At 31.1% G+C, this 18,611-nt stretch overlaps 2 protein-coding genes across 2 annotated transcripts; both read left to right on the top strand.

Moving 5' to 3' along the window:
• The first annotated feature begins 840 nt into the window (after positions 1 to 840).
• On the top strand, positions 841 to 4,461 carry LOC116851104 (alpha-tocopherol transfer protein-like). The gene is made up of 3 exons (XM_032830168.1): positions 841 to 1,408; positions 2,469 to 2,832; positions 3,087 to 4,461. Exons 1-3 carry the CDS (start codon positions 1,134 to 1,136, stop codon positions 3,342 to 3,344), a joined length of 897 nt encoding a protein of 298 aa, XP_032686059.1. The 5' UTR covers positions 841 to 1,133; the 3' UTR covers positions 3,345 to 4,461.
• Positions 4,462 to 6,908: 2,447 nt separating this feature from the next.
• LOC116851071 lies at positions 6,909 to 18,521 on the top strand. Its single transcript, XM_032830111.1, has 7 exons — positions 6,909 to 7,535; positions 8,383 to 8,746; positions 9,006 to 9,260; positions 13,218 to 13,230; positions 13,331 to 13,625; positions 17,071 to 17,434; positions 17,721 to 18,521. Exons 1-7 carry the CDS (start codon positions 7,249 to 7,251, stop codon positions 17,976 to 17,978), a joined length of 1,836 nt encoding a protein of 611 aa, XP_032686002.1. The 5' UTR covers positions 6,909 to 7,248; the 3' UTR covers positions 17,979 to 18,521.
• The last annotated feature ends 90 nt before the right edge of the window (positions 18,522 to 18,611 follow it).

The following is an 18,611-nucleotide window of genomic DNA, read 5'->3' as shown; positions in this document are numbered from 1 at the left end:
TAAGAATTCATACTTTGTTCTTATCTTTCCAGTCATATATTTTAACAAAGACGTGATACAGAATGCTGCAAACGTGCAAAAGAAAATGTTTAACTTGTAGTTGATGTAGTAAATATGAAAAAGTCCGGACCAACACAAAAAAACTGGGTACAAAGATGAACATTTTTATTTTTTAAAGATTTCCTTGCTCACTCAATAAGGCATGAGAAACATTATATGGGGATTTTCAATTCTCTTATATATTAGTGACCTTGAAAACTCTCGAATGTAGTTTTATTTCATTAAATTTATCTTTATAACCGCCGTCATGACGTGTTCAAACAAATTTGGACCTTGTGATTTTTTGGAATGCGCCTTGCAAGTGATCGCACTTATACAACGCGAGATACACATTATTAAAGCCATCTATTGGAAAAATAATGGATTTCTTTTTACTACACCTTATATATCATAAATCGGAATAATGGCGTTAGGGCATAACTCTTAGAGAGGCCTGGAGCCAAATATTAAAGTTGAAGTTGAAATTTATCTTCAGATACTTAGTAGCTAATGAAACGATCCACACAGCATCTGAAGATAAAGTTAACTTTAAGATGATCTTAAATATAAAATAAATTAAATATAATATCCGATTATAATTATTACTCTTAATATTTTCCAAGTATATTTCGTATAAATTATTAAAATAAACTACTACGCATTATATAAACTCTCGTTAAGCATTTTTGCAAAATGTGGAAGGTGAACCAGGAAAAATGCAAATTTAGAAAAAGTAAGTATTATACATTAATATGTATAGTGCGAAGTAAACTAGATTTATTGCTACGATAAAAGCAAAGCAATAGCGAACAGTATCACATGAAACGTCGAACTGAGATAGTCATGCAAACATCTGACACATAGCATATTTCTTTCCCCATAAAGCAAAATAGTCAATAACTAAATACTTTTATTTGCACTCCTATTACATAATTTGACAAATAAGATCAATTATCTTCCATTAAGACGGTTAATTAAAAATTTAGGAATTTGATAAATAAACGCTCACCTGAAGTGGTAGATAAGATAAGTCAGTTTTGTGACAGTGAAGTTGGTGAAAACCTTACAGAAAGTACGAGTTCTAAATCTAAGTGATGTGTCCCATAAAGTATATTACTCTCGAAGAAGAACTAAAGAAAAATCCAGAACTAAAGTTGTCAGATATACAGATTCTAAGAGAATGGTGCAAAAAACAACCGCATCTGCCGAAAATCCAAGACATAGAGCTCGCCATATTTCTATATCTTAGTTGCTATCAGATAGAGCCAACAAAGAGCACAATCGAGAATTACTATACTTATAGAACTCACATATCGGAAGTATTTTCTAACAGAGACATACTGAAACAACAAGATGCTTTTGAAGTCATGTAAGTACAATATTTCTTCATACTGATCGATAAATGACTTGAATATATGCGTAATTTATTATTTATATAATCATAAAATATACTTGCGGTAATATGCATTATATATACAGGGTGGCCGACGTAAAGTGTTACAAGCTAATAACTCTAAATATATTTGTCCTATCAAAAAGTTGTTCATGAGAAAGTTTCATACATTCGAGAGACCTTTCTAACTACGTAAACAAAAATACACTTCCGTCCCCCCTTGAAAAGGGACGGGAGGTAACTTTAAAGTTTCAAATGGGACTTTCTATACAATGTTACATATTTGAATTCTACGGGGAAAAAAAAGTAAACTTTGAAACATTTCTTTGGAAAATGCTTCTATCAAAAGTTATAAACATTTAAACTTTAATGTAGAATGCATTGAAATTAATAATAAATTAAATAAGACTCATAGTTTTTCTGTTTTGTTTTATTTTATTAAATGTTCGAACTGTTGACCATTAACATCTAAACACTTATTAATTCTTTTTACAAAACTTTGCCTAACTCTAAACAACATTTCTGGGGTCACCTTAGTCCAAGCTGTACGTATTCTTCGTTTTAAGTCTTCTTTCGTCATAAATGATTGGGATGTAACTTCCTCTTTGATATATATATATATATCCCCATAAAAAATAGTCCAAAGATGTAAAATCAGGTGAACGAGGGGCTTCCCCGACCTATTTACCTGTCACCAAATATCTCATTTAAAAGAGTATTCTTTAATATTTAAAAATCTATGTGGTCATTTAAAAAATGGTAGGAGATTTTTTTGTTCAGTTTAATTTAATATATAAATATACAACGGCAGACGGCGCCACTGCAGCTCATCTCGCGCGTGAACTTTCACCAATCTTTTTTAATTAATATCTCGACTATCACTGTGAATATCGCAAAACGGTATAGGATTTTTATGTTCACTTCGACCCGTTCTACATTTCCACTTAATGTGAGAAGGAGAGTGGGACACCCTGTATATATATAAAGTTTCTTCTCCGCCTATATATTTACTAACACTAATTTTTGTTAAAAATAGGCCCCACATTATGTTAGAGACTACAACAAAGGAGGGATATTATATAACGTTTAGCCAACTTCTCGATATAAATCCTTCACATTTCTCTCACACTAAAATTTCAAAAATGATTTTTATGATGTACGACGAATTTTTATGGACTCACGGTTCAACAGCGAGACATATTTATATCTGCAATGCTTCGGACTTCGCAATAGGACATGTGGGACGTTTCAACTTTGCATTACTAAAGAAAATGTTATATTATATTCAAGATATCGTGCTAGTGCCTTTTAAGGGAATACATCTAATAAATATGTCACCAGCTGCCATAACAATATACAACATAATTAAACCTTTCTTCAATCATAAGTTGACAAATCTGGTAAAATTACATGAGACTTTTCTAATAAATATTCTTTGAAAAAAATTTTGTTTTTATAATTAGTTGTTATTTGTGGAATGAGAAAAAGCAAAGGCGATATAATAACTAGAAAATTAGACTGCAACAATAGAAAAGATTACATTACATATTTAAATCTATTTAATATTAAATTCACAATGTTTGTTTATTAAAATCTTCCAAACAATTCTGTTAAATATGAAATATACAATAACGAAAAATTTCGTTTTTTGTAGATACACATCCACCCGACATTGCAAAGCGCAAGTGAATATTTTCCGATAGAAGCGTTACCTAATGAATTTGGTGGAAAAGCAGGTACCATGCGGGAATTAATGGATGTACAATTTAAAAAAATGGAGAACTTTCGCGAATGGTATTTGGAGGACGAGAAATATAAACGAGTAAACGAGTCGTTGCGGATCGGCAAAAGCAAGACATCTAATGATCTATTCGGTATAGACGGTAGTTTCAAAAAGTTAGATTTCGACTGAGTCAATTTTACTATATATATATATATATATATATATATATCGTGTAAAGTTAAACAATAACGAATTCAAAGAAAAAACTTTATGGAAATGGTTTAGGTTATTTTTCTAAAAAAGTAATTTATCTCATAAAACATGTTATAAAAATTTATAAATATTCACAATAACATATATTTAGTAGTTATAGCCTGTTGTTATAACTATTATAAATAATGAAAAAAGCTGATATATATGCATTATAAATATATATATTAGTCATAATTTTTTGGAAAATATTGCATTATAAATATATATATTAGTCATAATTTTTTGCAAAATATTGCTTAACAATATTTATCACACACGTCATATTTATCAAGTTGGCATATATTAATGTATATTAATATTATGCTTTCCTGTTGTCATATTTGTGTTTGAAAGTAAATAATACAGACTAATATTTAAGGAAGACGCGAATACTATAAAATTATCGAGAATCCTACGATTTTTGCAGTTCGGTTGAATTTCTTTTTAACTTCATTCACCAATGTAAGAACTATTATAGCTTCGATATTTTCGTAGAAAGATTTTCGGTGTACAATGTTGTCGGGAATTAGACATTCACGAATATCACGATAGTGGTAGAACATTCTATAATATATATATGCGATATAATATGCAAGCAGTTTTTTACATGAGAGCGCTCAACGGTTGAGCAACTGACGCAAGTAATTGTATTTTCGGAATTTTGGGGAATACACTTGCTTTTGAATTGTAGACGCCGCCGTGAAGAAATATAAGGACTCGTGCGGAATCATAATCTGTTTATATTGGGAATAGTGCTATCTAACTTATTGAGGCCAATATTAGAATTTGAAAGAAACCAAAAAATTTTACCGACAGCCGCTATTAGAAGCTATATAGAAGAAAAAATACATAAGATAAGCCTAGAAAGCTCTTCTCGGGGCTCGTTCATGTATAATAACTCCCCAGTATTAGTTCGGTCCTACTGCGGAAACGACAAATCGTTCGGCAATTCAGTATGTGACTCTCGAATAACGAAAGAAAGTTGTTTTAATTGTGTCAAGATTTATGTTATCTTTTATTCCTGAAGAAGAATAAAGCGTCCACATACCACGATTCTTTAAATTATTTTATTATACTTTCCTGTATTACACTCTACAAAAGAATCAATAATTGCAAGAATATTCCAGCGAAACATTCAATCGGTTTGTATTTAATTAAAAGTTTTCTCCTTTGTGTTACTGATTTTATATTACAACCTCCAGGTTAGAGGGAAACCTCATCAAACTATTAATCCACATAGCCTAATTTGAAGAAATGCAAGATAAAAATATTTTCTTCTTTTATATTATTACTCATATCGCCATATGTATTACAATTTATTGTAACAAATAAATAAAAGCAAATAGCTGGTAAAAAAATTTTTTTTATAGGATTATTTGGCTTGAAACATAAAAAATATTGATGTGTAAAAGAAACATCCTCAAATTAGGACTTCCACTTATATTTCAAAAACATGTACAAATAAATTCGATAATTATGAATAAAATTGGTGACCTCATAGATTTCAATCATCTTGACATCTTATCAAGATCATGATTCTGAGTAACATGCAAAAAATTGTGTGTGCGTACGCAACTGAACGTAACATATGCATATACGTGTACTGTTTACCATATTTCAATGTATACTATGTACCAAAATTACGTTCCGTTTATAAAAATTTTTTTGTCAATAACTTTTTAACAACGAGCGACGGTTAAAACTTTTGCACGTTATTCAGAATTATGACCTTGACAACATGTGTCAAGTTGATTGAAATCTATGAGATCACCTATTATGCATAATTACCATAGATTCACGTGTAACTTATAACGTTTTCAACTTCGGTTTTTTATCGAAATAAACCCAGTAAACACAAAGTATCATCCATATTACAATGTCAACTCAATTATATGGTATATTACGTAACTGTTATTTTGTTATATAAAGGAGGGTATGACTTTTAGGCGATTTGGGAACCGCTAAGTAAACGCAAATTTTCCTATTTTTTCCTTCGTATTTTTTCCCGTAGAATTAAAAAGTCGACCTTAAAATTACGTCAAGTAAAGGAAAAAAATAGTTATAAACATTTAAACATTGATTTTTCCTGAAAATCATGCATTTTCCAACACTGCCATCTTAAATATCTTTGATCTTTTTAGAAGTGCTAAATTTCACGTTACATAGGAGACTTATTTTCTCAAAACTTGATAATGATATGAGAATATACTCTAAGCAGCAGAGAAAAAGCAGCAGTCAATCGGTCGAAATGGGCAACTAATTCCGAGCTCTGCCTTAAGCAGAGCGATTTGAGCGGCAAAAGCTACTATATGCTCGAGAAGAAGCTCCTTATATGCTTTCGTTTATTAATGCCCTGTATAATTCTGAAAAAGCTGGGCTACAAAATCACTTTTGTACTATTTTGATAGTTAATATTTTTTTAATTGACTGCTGTATTTAAGGTATTTAAGATGGCAGTGTTGGAAAATGCATGATTTTCAGGGAAAAACAACGTATAAATGTCTATAACTATTTTTCCCTTTACTTGGCGTAATTTTAAGGTCAATCTTTTAATTCTCCTGGAAAAAATACAACAAAAAAAATAGGAAATTTGCGTTTATCTAGCGGTCCCCAAATCGCCTAAAAGTCATACCCTCCGTTGTGTTTCTGTCCCTGGGAAGCGATTAACAAAGTCATAAGCCACTACTAACACTGTGATTAGCTAAGAAGTTTTTACTTACCGTTCGCGGAACCAATCGATAAAATCCACTCAGATAAAAACCCTATAACACGTCAATGCAAATATCCATTAAATATCAGTAGTACAAGGATAACAGGTATTCAGAATACCAATATCTCTACAGGGTGTTTACGAATTCCATCGACAAACTGATAGGATGTATTCGTGATCAATAGAGGATCAATTTTTCATTATGTTTATTTGGTCAGATCTACCTCGTTACGGAATTATCGGGCGTGAAAGTCAGTGAAAGTGAGATAAGATTATTATTAGTCGCTTCGCAAAGACAAATCTAAAACCATTATTATTATTCTTCTTTTATTTACATCACGCTATGCTTCTTGTCAAACAAGCGACACGCAAGCTCTTGACGCTTATTTGGTTCTCAATATCTTTCTGGATTCTTCCGCGGATACGCCGCTCAATTGTCCGCCGATGTGAATTGTGCATTGAAGTTAATGGGTGAAATTTCGAACACTTGTTGTAACTGCTAACAATACTCAATAAAGTTGTTTTGCATTCTCTGTCCAATGTGTTTTTTACCATAACGTTTCATGACTGCATTGACTTTTACGTCCAATATCTCCGTAGCGAAGCAGATATGACCAAATAAACATAATGAAAAATTGATTCTCTATTGACCACGAATATATCCTATCAGTTTGTCGGTGGAATTCGTAAACACCCTGTATAGAGTATATACTGAATTTTAATTATTTCATGTCATTGTGCATCATACATAATACATCATACATAATACATATCATGTTACATAACGTAAGGATATGTAGAAGGAAAATCTAGTTTATATACATAGAATATCGAAAATTCCAGTAATCTGCATGCTGCAACACTGTTCAGTAGTGTTCAAACATCGTAGTGTAGAAGATAATGTAGAAGTGACAAATATCATAATCCTTTTTGTTCTGAGAGACGATAATGTTACGGATTCAGAACTATTCAAGTTGATATTGTTCAATTTGATAAATGGCGTTTGTTTGTTCACGAAGAGATATTATTGAACACCTAGAAATTAAATCAATAAATTCGCATCTAAGATAGTGATCGTGATCGATTAGTTTGGCATATTAAAGGAAACCCTACAGAAAATATGAGTGTTGAATGATGCCTACGACTAAGTGCATTACCCTCGAGGAAGAACTGAAGAAAAATCCGGAACTGAAAATATCAGATATACAAATTCTGAGAGAATGGTGCGAGAAACAACCTCATCTGCCGAAAATTCAAGATGTGGAACTTGCCATTTTTCTACATAGTAATTATTATCATATAGAGCCGACGAAGAACACGATCGAAAATTATTACACTTATAGGACCCATATGCCGGAAATATTTTCTAACAGGGACTTACATAAAAAACAACAACTGCGAAATGTTTTTAAAGTTGTGTGAGTATAAATGCTTCTCCCAATATAGATCACTAGACAAATGAAGTACGTACATACACACGATTCATTAAATGTATGGACGTATTATATCGATTTAATAAAATACAATAAAAATATATTTGCAAAGAAATAATGCGCATAATAAATTTAATTAAAGCGAATTGTTTTGACAATTTTTTTTAAGTCTATATATACAGTGCAGAATATAAATATATTATAAAAAAAATATTTTCAAACAGTTTATTGACAATATATATCTACTTCGTCGACCTCAAAAGCAAACATTTGCGTTAAATTTTCATGAGAGCTGCAAATGTATATAATCACATAGCTCATATTCTTGACAAAGCAGGTACATATTTTGTCAATAATAAACTATTTGAAAATATTTCTTTTATAATATATCTATAATATATATTGCACTGTATACATAGACTTGAAACAGATTGTCAAAACAATCCACTTTAATTAAATTTATTATGCACAATTCAGTGTATGACTCTCGAATAACAAAAGAAATTTGTCTTAATTGTGTCAAGGTTTATGTTAACTCTTATTTCTGAAGTAGAATAAAGCGTCCACACACACCACGATTCTTTAAATTATTTTATTATACTTCCCTGTATTATATTCTATAAAAGAATCAATAATTGCTTTGCAAGAATATTCCAATGACACTAAGCGCACATTCAATCGGTTTGTATTTTATTAAAAGTTTTCTCCTTTGTGCTACTGTTTTTATATTACAATCTCCAAAATTTATTATGCACATTATTTCTTCGCAAATATATTATTTATTATATTCCATTAAAAATTGCTATAAATATCTCTATTCTTGTTAAAACAGAGGTTTGATTCACCTAGAGGGTAAGACGAAGGAGGGATATGGTATAATGGCATCACATCTTATCGATAAGAATCCTTCACATTTCTACCTCAATGAAATGCTCACCGTCAGTAATATGATATACGAAGAATTTCTTTGGACTCACGGATCGATGCCAAGTTATGTCATCGTTATGGATAGTATAGGAATGACAGTTGGACATATTGCACGTACAAACTTAATATCAGTAAAGAAATTTTTATCCTATGTCCAAGATGCCATGCCAATACGACTGAAAGAGATTCATATAATAAACACGTCGCCAATCGTAGAAATGCTATGGAACGCAGTGAAACCTTTCATCAATGCGGAACTAATAAATTTGGTAAAATTAAATGATATTCCAACAAATTCTTTACAACTGAAAAAATTATTTTTCTAACGATTCGCGACTATTCGTAGGAAAAGAAAGAAAAATGGTACGACCTACAACTAGAAAATTAAATCGCATAAATAGCATAAATTACATGAAATTAATCGACGTGATATTATCAAATAACAGCGTTTGTTGTTAAAGACTAACAGAGCGAATCCCATTTATTAAAACATCCCCTTGTGATATTGAGGAATGCTTTTTTTTCTAGATACGCTTCCACTCAACAGTGCAAAATGCAAGCGAATGCTTTCCAATCGATGCGTTACCTAATGAGCTTGGTGGAAAAGCAGGTGTCATACAGGAATTAATGGACGCACAATTAAAGAAGATAGAAAATTTTCGCCAATGGTTCTTGGAAGACGAAAAGAACAATCGAGTGAACGAGTCGCTGCGGATCGGCAAAAGCAAGACATCTAGTGATCTGTTTGGCGTGGACGGTAATTTCAAAACGATAGAATTTGACTAAGTCCATTTTATAATATATATAATGTTACAGGAATTTATAAGCATTAAGATGTTAAGTCATTCAGTAACCAATGTTATAATACCATTATATATTAATGTATTAATTATGTATTTATATATTTGTTAATGTATTTATTATGTAGTAATAATTATATATTTATTAAGATATAATTATATAAAATATAAAATATAATTAATTATATCTAAAAAAATAATTATACAATTAATGGAGTGGCAATAATATGAAATAAAAGAATGCATGAATTTCGAATTGCATTACTATTTTGATGTGACATGAACTTTTTTGTGATTTATACAACATCGAGGGCAGTTTCATGAAATTAGAAATTGATTGAATCAATTTTACGATACATAAATATATGATATTATATACTTTTAGATCAGTAACGAATTCAAATAAAGCGACTTTTGCAAATGTTTCAGATTATGTATTTTCTTGAAAATGTAATTTATCTCATGAGGCATCGCAGAAATTTCTTTAACATTAGATGTTTCTTTAACATTAGAATAATCTTTAACATTAGATGTTTGGTGCGTTAGTTATTAAATATTGTAAATAATAATAAAACTTATTGTAATCGTTAGAAAGATTCACTGACAACTTTCTGCGGAACATTATTTACTTAACAGTACTCATCAGATCTTCTATGCAATACATTTAAGTATTCGAATATTGAACATCGAGATGCATTTGAAAATTGCTATTCATGAGTGTCAACAATGGAGAGACATCATATATATAATATAACGTGCGAAACAGTTTCTATATGACAACGACAACACTCTAATTAAAATGAAATTAAATACATGTATGCAATGTATGCAATGTATGTATGTAATGTATGAATGTAATAAACTTGCTTGCAATTAACACATTCAATTTTTCACGCAATTCTATAAATTGAAGACAAATAAAGCGCAAATTAAGAACCGATGGCTGTAAAAAAATTGTTATTTTTGAATTTATTATTTAAAGCATAAATAAGCCTTGAATTATTTTGTTTAATTAATAAATTCATGTAACTAATTAACATATCGATCGCATACAACCAAATAGAAAAAAAAAATGAAAAAACTTAGTTTCCGGCTATATTCTTTGTAATCTGAAAAAAGTAGTACAAGTAGTACAAGTAGTAGTAAAGGTCACAAAGAATATATCTCATTTACATAGTTTAACACGGCATTGCTGTGTTGAGCAAAACTTTTTAAAAAATAGTAGTGAAATAGCACAGAAGTAATAGGCACCGCAATTTTTCTTGTTCACACAAAGAAACAATATAACTTAATAAGACCTTAAAATTATGTATAAAATATTATGAGTGAAAAATGACGACCATTATCGCTACAATACTTCGGTCAATACTTTTTATAAAGCGTTATTCAACAAATCTTTACCTGAAGTAGAAATAATTTATTTTTCTGCAATGCGAACTGCACGTTTTCTTGTAATTCCGTTTGTTGAAATTCATGTGTTCACAACTGTCAATTCTACAGACTGAATCCTTAAACGGATCACGAGTCGGCAAAGCAATGCGTTTTTCTCTCAGGTTGTCTAAATACCATGTATTAAAGTAACGCAATTTCTGGCATGCCAATGACGAACGTTACTTCTACATACTTTGCATATATTACTCAAAGTCATTCTAAAGATGTGCGAATCAAAGATTTTTAATGTCAAATCAAATCGAATCGAATCTCAGATTTTAATTTCGAATTCGAATCAAATCGATGAAATTTCACCATCGAATCGAATCAAATCGTTGAAAGAATTTTTAATTTACATAATCATTGAATTCAATATGAAAATAGTGATTTCAGTATGAGAGAGAGATAACATTGATCATGTAAAATCAATTCATTTTATTTAAGGTAAAAGATATGTAATATTAGTCGGTAAACGTATATAGAATACAGTTCCAGCCTTGAAAGCTGCGCAACGACACATATCGATCCGACAGTTATCGGTAAGAGTTTATCTAGAAGCCATTATCTTCTTTTAATATTTTTGAAGAAAATTTTAATGTATAGCAAACTTTTCAAGTCATGCAAATTCCCTTAAGGCTGTCTTTAATAGTTCTTCGTTAATGCTAATGTGCGCGATCCGTATTCGAATCTTCTCGATTCAAAATTTTCGAATTATTCAGATTCGAATCATAGGAATTCGAATTTGAATTGAATCAAATTTCACTTGATTCGATTTGATTTGAATTCGAATAGTTCGCACATCTCTAAGTCATTCTATAATAGATTCATTGGATATTGTCTCGAAACAACATCCCTTCTGTAACGAATACTGAAGGATCCACATATACATTTCGATTACAATTTTCTATGGCCCCTTGTTCAATTTTTAACAGATTTCTTCTTTTCAATTTTTTCATTTAACAGATATAACATACAATTATCTTTCGCATAAAGTACGAACAAATAATTGCCAGTACATTCCCATACCTCCCACTCACTAGAGATAATGTGTTCGCAACAGACGGTCTTGCCAATTAATTATCGAATGAGTCGCAAATCAACAATGTAACGTATTTCTTTCGATTTCGTTAAAATAGCATGTTGCATTAACACAACGTACTGTTCGACACGCCAATGACGAATATCATTTCCACATGGCGCTGGCGCGATTCCCAAAGTCATCCTAATAGATCTTCCCAGAGATACTGTCTCTTTCCTGTAATGAATACTCTTAGAAATCCGTATAGTCATGCAGGATGCATCTCTTCATTAAACTATTCAACGTATGTTAGTGATGAGTGGATCAAAATGTTAGTAATATAACGGTGTGGAATATAATTGACGATGATATTTTTTTCTCGACTATATCAGAGGAGACAGAATGAAAATAATTTAATAAATGAAAAAACAAAGATAATAAGGGATTACAACAATCAATTAAAAGAAAACGGAGGTAACACGTGACGAAGAACAGATACCTCGCGTTAAATATCAGAGAAAATCGGGTCGTTCCTCTGAAATGTTCGCGAAACGTCGGAATCAGACAAAGAAGAATCCACGCGACTCAAACCCGGAAACCAAATCTAATATTCATGGACACCGTGAAAGCCTCAAATATCAAATCAGGAATGATCGTTTGTAATAATGTCATCGTACATGTACTAAACGTGATCATAATTTTACATTCGAATTTTGTGTTATACACGTAAAAAAAGTTCAGTTGGTGCAACTAAATAGGAACCTAAAATTAGGTGATCAAAAGCGATATTTCTGTTATGAAAACTAATATTTCTGTTGTCGCAACCGAAAATATTCGTCTAAACATTCAACGATATCAGAACTTGGTTGAGGCAACTGAGAACAATTGACTATACAGAAGTCTCATAAAGGAATTTTTCTGTTCCTACAGCCGAGTTATCGTCTGATCCCTGAGCAACTGAAAATTCGGTTGCACCAACAGAATTATCTTTTCCGCGTATTTCTCCGGAACGATCATTGCATTAACATAAACTCCGTCAACATTATTAATTAATAAAAATGAATATAATTAAATAACACTGGTAGATGCTATTTTTATAAGCTATTTTTCGCTTGTCATCTTATTTAATTTTCGCTACTCCGAGATATGATAAACATTGGGTATGGATAAATGAATGATGAGCTCGTTTAATTGCCTACTGTTCGTATTTGTCGGTCAGTGGGATTATGTCACTTTGATAAAATGAAATGTCAGAGTTCCCAGGTTATTCATCGTTAAAATAGTACGTTACAACATCAAGACGCATTCACTTGTCACGCTATATATCATGCCATTGCCTGAATGTACGGCTGCTTAAAAGGTGGACTATATCTAACAGTAAGAATCGCAATCAGTAGTTTTCGAGACGTCGAGACGTAGAGTTCATCGCGTACTTCCCATTGCGTCGTTCGTGTCTAAGGTAAAAGCAAAAATTTTACGTGACACATTTAGGGAATCACAGCGCGTACGTAGCGCAACTCGTGCAATGCTTTACTTTCCTTTTATCTCTTTTTATCTCTTTTCGTCGAAGGTACAGACTCACAGATTTTGATCTTACTTCGTAGGATTATTTTGTGAAGTGAACATGGCTGCGGTAAAGTTCGAAGACGAGTTGAAGAAGAATCCCGAATTGAAGGAGGCGGACATACAGATGTTGCGAGAATGGTGTGAGAAACAGCCTCATCTGCCAAAGATATCGGACGCCATGTTAGCATTATTTTTGCACAGCAATTACTATCGGCTCGAACCAACGAAAGCCAGCATCGATACTTTCTACTCGGTTAGAAGCCACGTACCCGAATTCTTCAACGATCGGGATCTTGTGAACAATAAAGATCTAAAGAAGGCTTCTCAAGTAGTGTAAGTAAATTTACAATCGACTAGCGTCGTGACTCTCGTGACGTTCCTCATATGACAAAGCAACATGTGTCAATCAGAAATGTACTCTCTTAAAATGAATCAGTCAAACATCACTGGAAACAGTGAATATACACTGATTGTTATAAATATAGCACTAAAAGTACTCAGTGCTGTATTCATAACTGATATCAGTGATTACCCTACTGAAAATTTTTCGTAGAGATAACAATAGAATTCCCAATTCAATTCTCAGTTGAATTCTCAATTGAATTGTCAAATGCCGTTTGCGCAAAAATTGCATGCAAAAGATCTCAATTGAGATATTTGTATCTGATGGAAATAATTTATTGAAAATATAATTAACTTTTGCTGAAATGCTTTTAAAAAGCATTCACAATTTTGACCTAATTTCATTAAAATTTCATTATAATTTTATTAATATTTCAATAATATTTCATTAAAAATGTAGAAAAACTCATTGAAAAATCATTATTAATTAAAATAGATTGAGAAAAATATAATGAAGTATTATTTTGTTTAAATAGTAAAAAAAACTATAATTTCATATTTTGTGTCGTTTCATTTATTCGTAAGATTCGCGTGGATTCGATCCCGTGTCACACGGCACCATCTTTAGATGACTATGCGCTGTTCAATGCCTAACCTCAAAACGATCGTACGGGAACTGGTGATGGCAATGCGCTGTAACGATATCGTAGTGGATTGTATTTACAATATACTCTTATAGCGTTTAAAAATTTAATGACATATTTATCGGTAAATGTTTCAAAGGACGTAACAGTCACAATGCGATTAATATTGATACAATATTGTATAACTAATTAAATTTAAACGTGCTCGCAAAAGAGAGAGAAAGAAGGAATATTCTTTCTCTTTTGCGAGCACGTTGTATGTTAAAGTTTGATTAGTTATACAACATTGTATCAATATTAATCGCATTGTGATTGTTGTTACGTCCTTTGAAACATTTACCGACAAATATGTCATTACATTTTTAAACGCTATAAGAATATATTGTAAATACAATCCACTACGATATCGTTAGAGCGTATTGCCGTCACCAGTTCCCGATTGTTGAGGTTAGGCATTGAACAGCGCATAGTCATCTTAAAGATGGGTGGGGGGGTGCCGTGTGACACGGGATCGAATCCACGCGAATCTTACGAATAAATGAAACGACTCAAAATATGAGATTATAGTTTTTTTTTTATTATTTAGACACAATAATACTTCATTATCATTTTCTCAATCTATTTTAATTAATAATGATTTTTCAATGAGTTTTTCTACATTTTTAATGAAATATTATTGAAATATTAATAAAATTATAATGAAATTTTAATGAAATTAGGTCAAAATTGTGAATGCTTTTTAAAAGCATTTCAGCAAAAGTTAATTATATTTTCAATAAATTATTTCCATCAGATACAAATATCTCAATTGAGATCTTTTGCATGCAATTTTTGCGCAAACGGCATTTGACAATTCAATTGAGAATTCAACTGAGAATTGAATTGGGAATTCTATTGTTATCTCTACGAAAAATTTTCAGTAGGGTATTCACTGATTCACTTTAAGAGAGTACACGGAAAAAAGATTTGCTAATATATGGACAACTAAAAATATTAACTGCAGGAGCAAATTTTCTTGCTTTCATAGCAAAGTTATTTAGCTATCACAACTAAATAACTTTGCTATGAAAGCAAGACAATTTGCTAATATATATATTAACAAATCTTTTAGCTATCACAACTAAATAACTTTGCTATGAAAGCAAGACAATTTGCTAATATATATATTAACAAATCTTTTAGCTATCACAACTAAATAACTTTGCTATGAAAGCAAGACAATTTGCTAATATATATATTAACAAATCTTTTAGCTATCACAACTAAATAACTTTGCTATGAAAGCAAGACAATTTGCTAATATATATATTAACAAATCTTTTAGCTATCACAACTAAATAACTTTGCTATGAAAGCAAGACAATTTGCTAATATATATATTAACAAATCTTTTAGCTATCACAACTAAATAACTTTGCTATGAAAGCAAGACAATTTGCTAATATATATATTAACAAATCTTTTAGCTATCACAACTAAATAACTTTGCTATGAAAGCAAGACAATTTGCTAATATATATATTAACAAATCTTTTAGCTATCACAACTAAATAACTTTGCTATGAAAGCAAGACAATTTGCTAATATATATATTAACAAATCTTTTAGCTATCACAACTAAATAACTTTGCTATAAAAGCAAGAAAATTTGCTCCTGCAGTTAATAATTTTAGTTGTCCATATATTAGCAAATCTTTTTTTTCCGTATAGGGTACAGAGTTTGTAAAATGTTTCGGAAACGTTTCTAAACACATGCTACTTGGGATTGCATGGTAGACCGAGGCGAATCGGATCACAGGGTGAATCGGATCAATATAAGCTTTAAGGCTCAGTTCCACAATCTCCATTAACTGGCTGGTTATTCCATTGAACTTGACCAATCCCATTTGACATTAAGAAGATTTAATAAGAATTAACCAATCACTATTGGGACTTAATCGGTAGTTAAAATTAAATAGATGTGGAACTTGGCCTAAGACAGTTATTGTTAATATTTTGTTTTAAATGAGCTGTTTTATCATGCCAATTAGTAATATATTTGCCTATTTGCCTAGCTATTTCTCAGCCATGTTCCAATCTAATCGAATTTTTTTACTAAAAATTTGTGACCTAACACATTCGTTTCTAGGTAGTCAAGAGTTATAACTATTAATTATTCGAAGAAACGGATGAGTCTTATTACACGACAACGTTAATTCGGTTTAGTAACAATCATGGTTAGTGAACTTTTGGATTTAATTGGAGTATACTTTTAAACCTAAAAGAATATATCAATCGAATAATCGCAATTATAAACGCAAACGAAACATCAAGCTGTCACAGCTGCTCATCGTTGCAGTTTCTTCGAATAATCAACAGTCACAACTATCTACACAGAGAGAACAATTTATTGAATCAAATAAATGTTTCTTTGGAATAGGCCAAACAAATTATTTGATTGACACAACAAAAATATTTCTTTGGAACTAAGCCGCAAATAAATATTTTTGTGGTGGCAAATAAAATTTTGTTTGATCAATAAAAAAATTCGTTTGAACTGTTCCAAAGAAGTGTTTATATGATTCAAATCATTCTTTCTGTATAGAAACAAATTACGTATAGAACGAATTCTGTATAGAAACGGCGTTAGGTTTTTTTTTTGCAAATTTTTACTAAATTAGGATATGACTAGAGAATGGCTAAATATATATGCAATACTCTGTAGATTTTATTATTCATTTGTTTATCCATTAATGGAAAATATTCCTTCAAAAAAAGGGAGAACTAAAAAGAAAATATAATTTTATCGATAGAACGAACCAGATTTTAAATGGATGCACCCGGGAAGGCTATAAAATCATTTATGGAAGACTGCTAAATAACGATCCGTCGCAATTCGTTTACAACGACGCCATGAAATTGCTCAATATGGTGATCGATCTGTGGCTCTATACAGAGGGTACATGCGACGGTCATGTGATAATATTCGACATGAATAATGTTTCCTTTGGTCACGTGGGCCGTTTAAGTCCTATGGGTTTAAAGAAATTCCTTTATTATCTGCAAGAGGGATTGCCCGTCCGACTTCGAGGCTTTCACTTTATGAATGCTTCTCCGGTAATAGACGTTATCCTGAATATGATGAAACCCTTTATGAAGAAACAATTGATGGATATGGTAAGAACAAGATTATTATCATACCTCCTCGAACTAAAGTTTAAGATTTTATTTTCAAAGGGAAAGATAAAAAAAGATTCGAGACTTCGATGTAAATTTTTTCGAAAATTATTCATTTTTCCGATAACGTATCGTTTGGATTACGTCTCCTTCTCTCTACCCCTCTCTCTCTCTTTACTTTCCCTTTCTACTTTAAACTAAAAAAGAATCTTGTATTCATTGTTACGCGTGTGTATAAAGTATTTTTTCTCGGTAATCTTGACAAATTATAAAATTTAAATTTCAGTTTCATATGCATACCACAAGCGAATCTTTAGAAAAATTCATACCGCTCGATGTTCTTCCAAACGAAGCGGGCGGCAAGGCCGGACCTATACAAGAATTACAGGACAAGAATATAGAAAACCTGACAAATCATGCCGCTTGGTTCAAAGAGGAAGAGGCCAATTGCCGCGTCAATGAATCATTGCGGCCTGGCAAGGCAAAGACAGCGACGGATCTGTTCGGCGTTGAAGGGAGCTTCAAGAAGCTCGAAATCGATTAAACTCGAACAATCTGGTGGAATTTGCGTCGACAAAATTTGCATTACTGTTAACCAAATGATCTTGCTTTGAAAAATGAATAATTATAAAAATAAGAAAAAACAAATTTTTTCTATCCTGACAACGAAATTACATTTGCTCTGATAACGAATAATTTGTAAAATTAGTTACGTCAATTAAATTTTTTTTATATCACTACGAATATACAGTAGCAACGACGATTTTGCTAAAAGAACAAAATTATTTTTCTCCGAATATAATCCCTTATTTATAAAGTAATATATATTCAATACATCTTAGAAAAATCGAATGTAGCAGAAGCTAATTATTAATTTTTACATTTATAATAAGTAGACGTATTATATCTGCATGCACGAATTAAGAATTTAATTCTATTAATATTTATTATTTCACTTTTACTCGGTAATTAGGTTCCTTTTGTCTCACATTGCTTATGTTCTATGTATGAATAATGAAATGTATTCTTTTACAGTAATTAAATGTGTTTTTCCATCCTGGAAAAATAAACTCGAACAAAATTTCAACCCTTTATTCATTTTCAAAATTAACCCTTTGAATCTCAATTTCTTATTTAAAAAATATAATGTTACTTTAATGTGTGCGCTAATGATGGC

The sequence above is a fragment of the Odontomachus brunneus genome, unplaced genomic scaffold (assembly GCF_010583005.1).
Source record: "Odontomachus brunneus isolate Ranch 3 - 2012 unplaced genomic scaffold, Obru_v1 Obru_scaffold_165, whole genome shotgun sequence".
Classification (NCBI taxonomy): Eukaryota; Metazoa; Arthropoda; class Insecta; order Hymenoptera; family Formicidae; genus Odontomachus; species Odontomachus brunneus.
The sequence above is the reverse complement of the archived record's forward strand: the minus strand, read 5'-3'. Positions and strand labels throughout refer to the sequence as shown.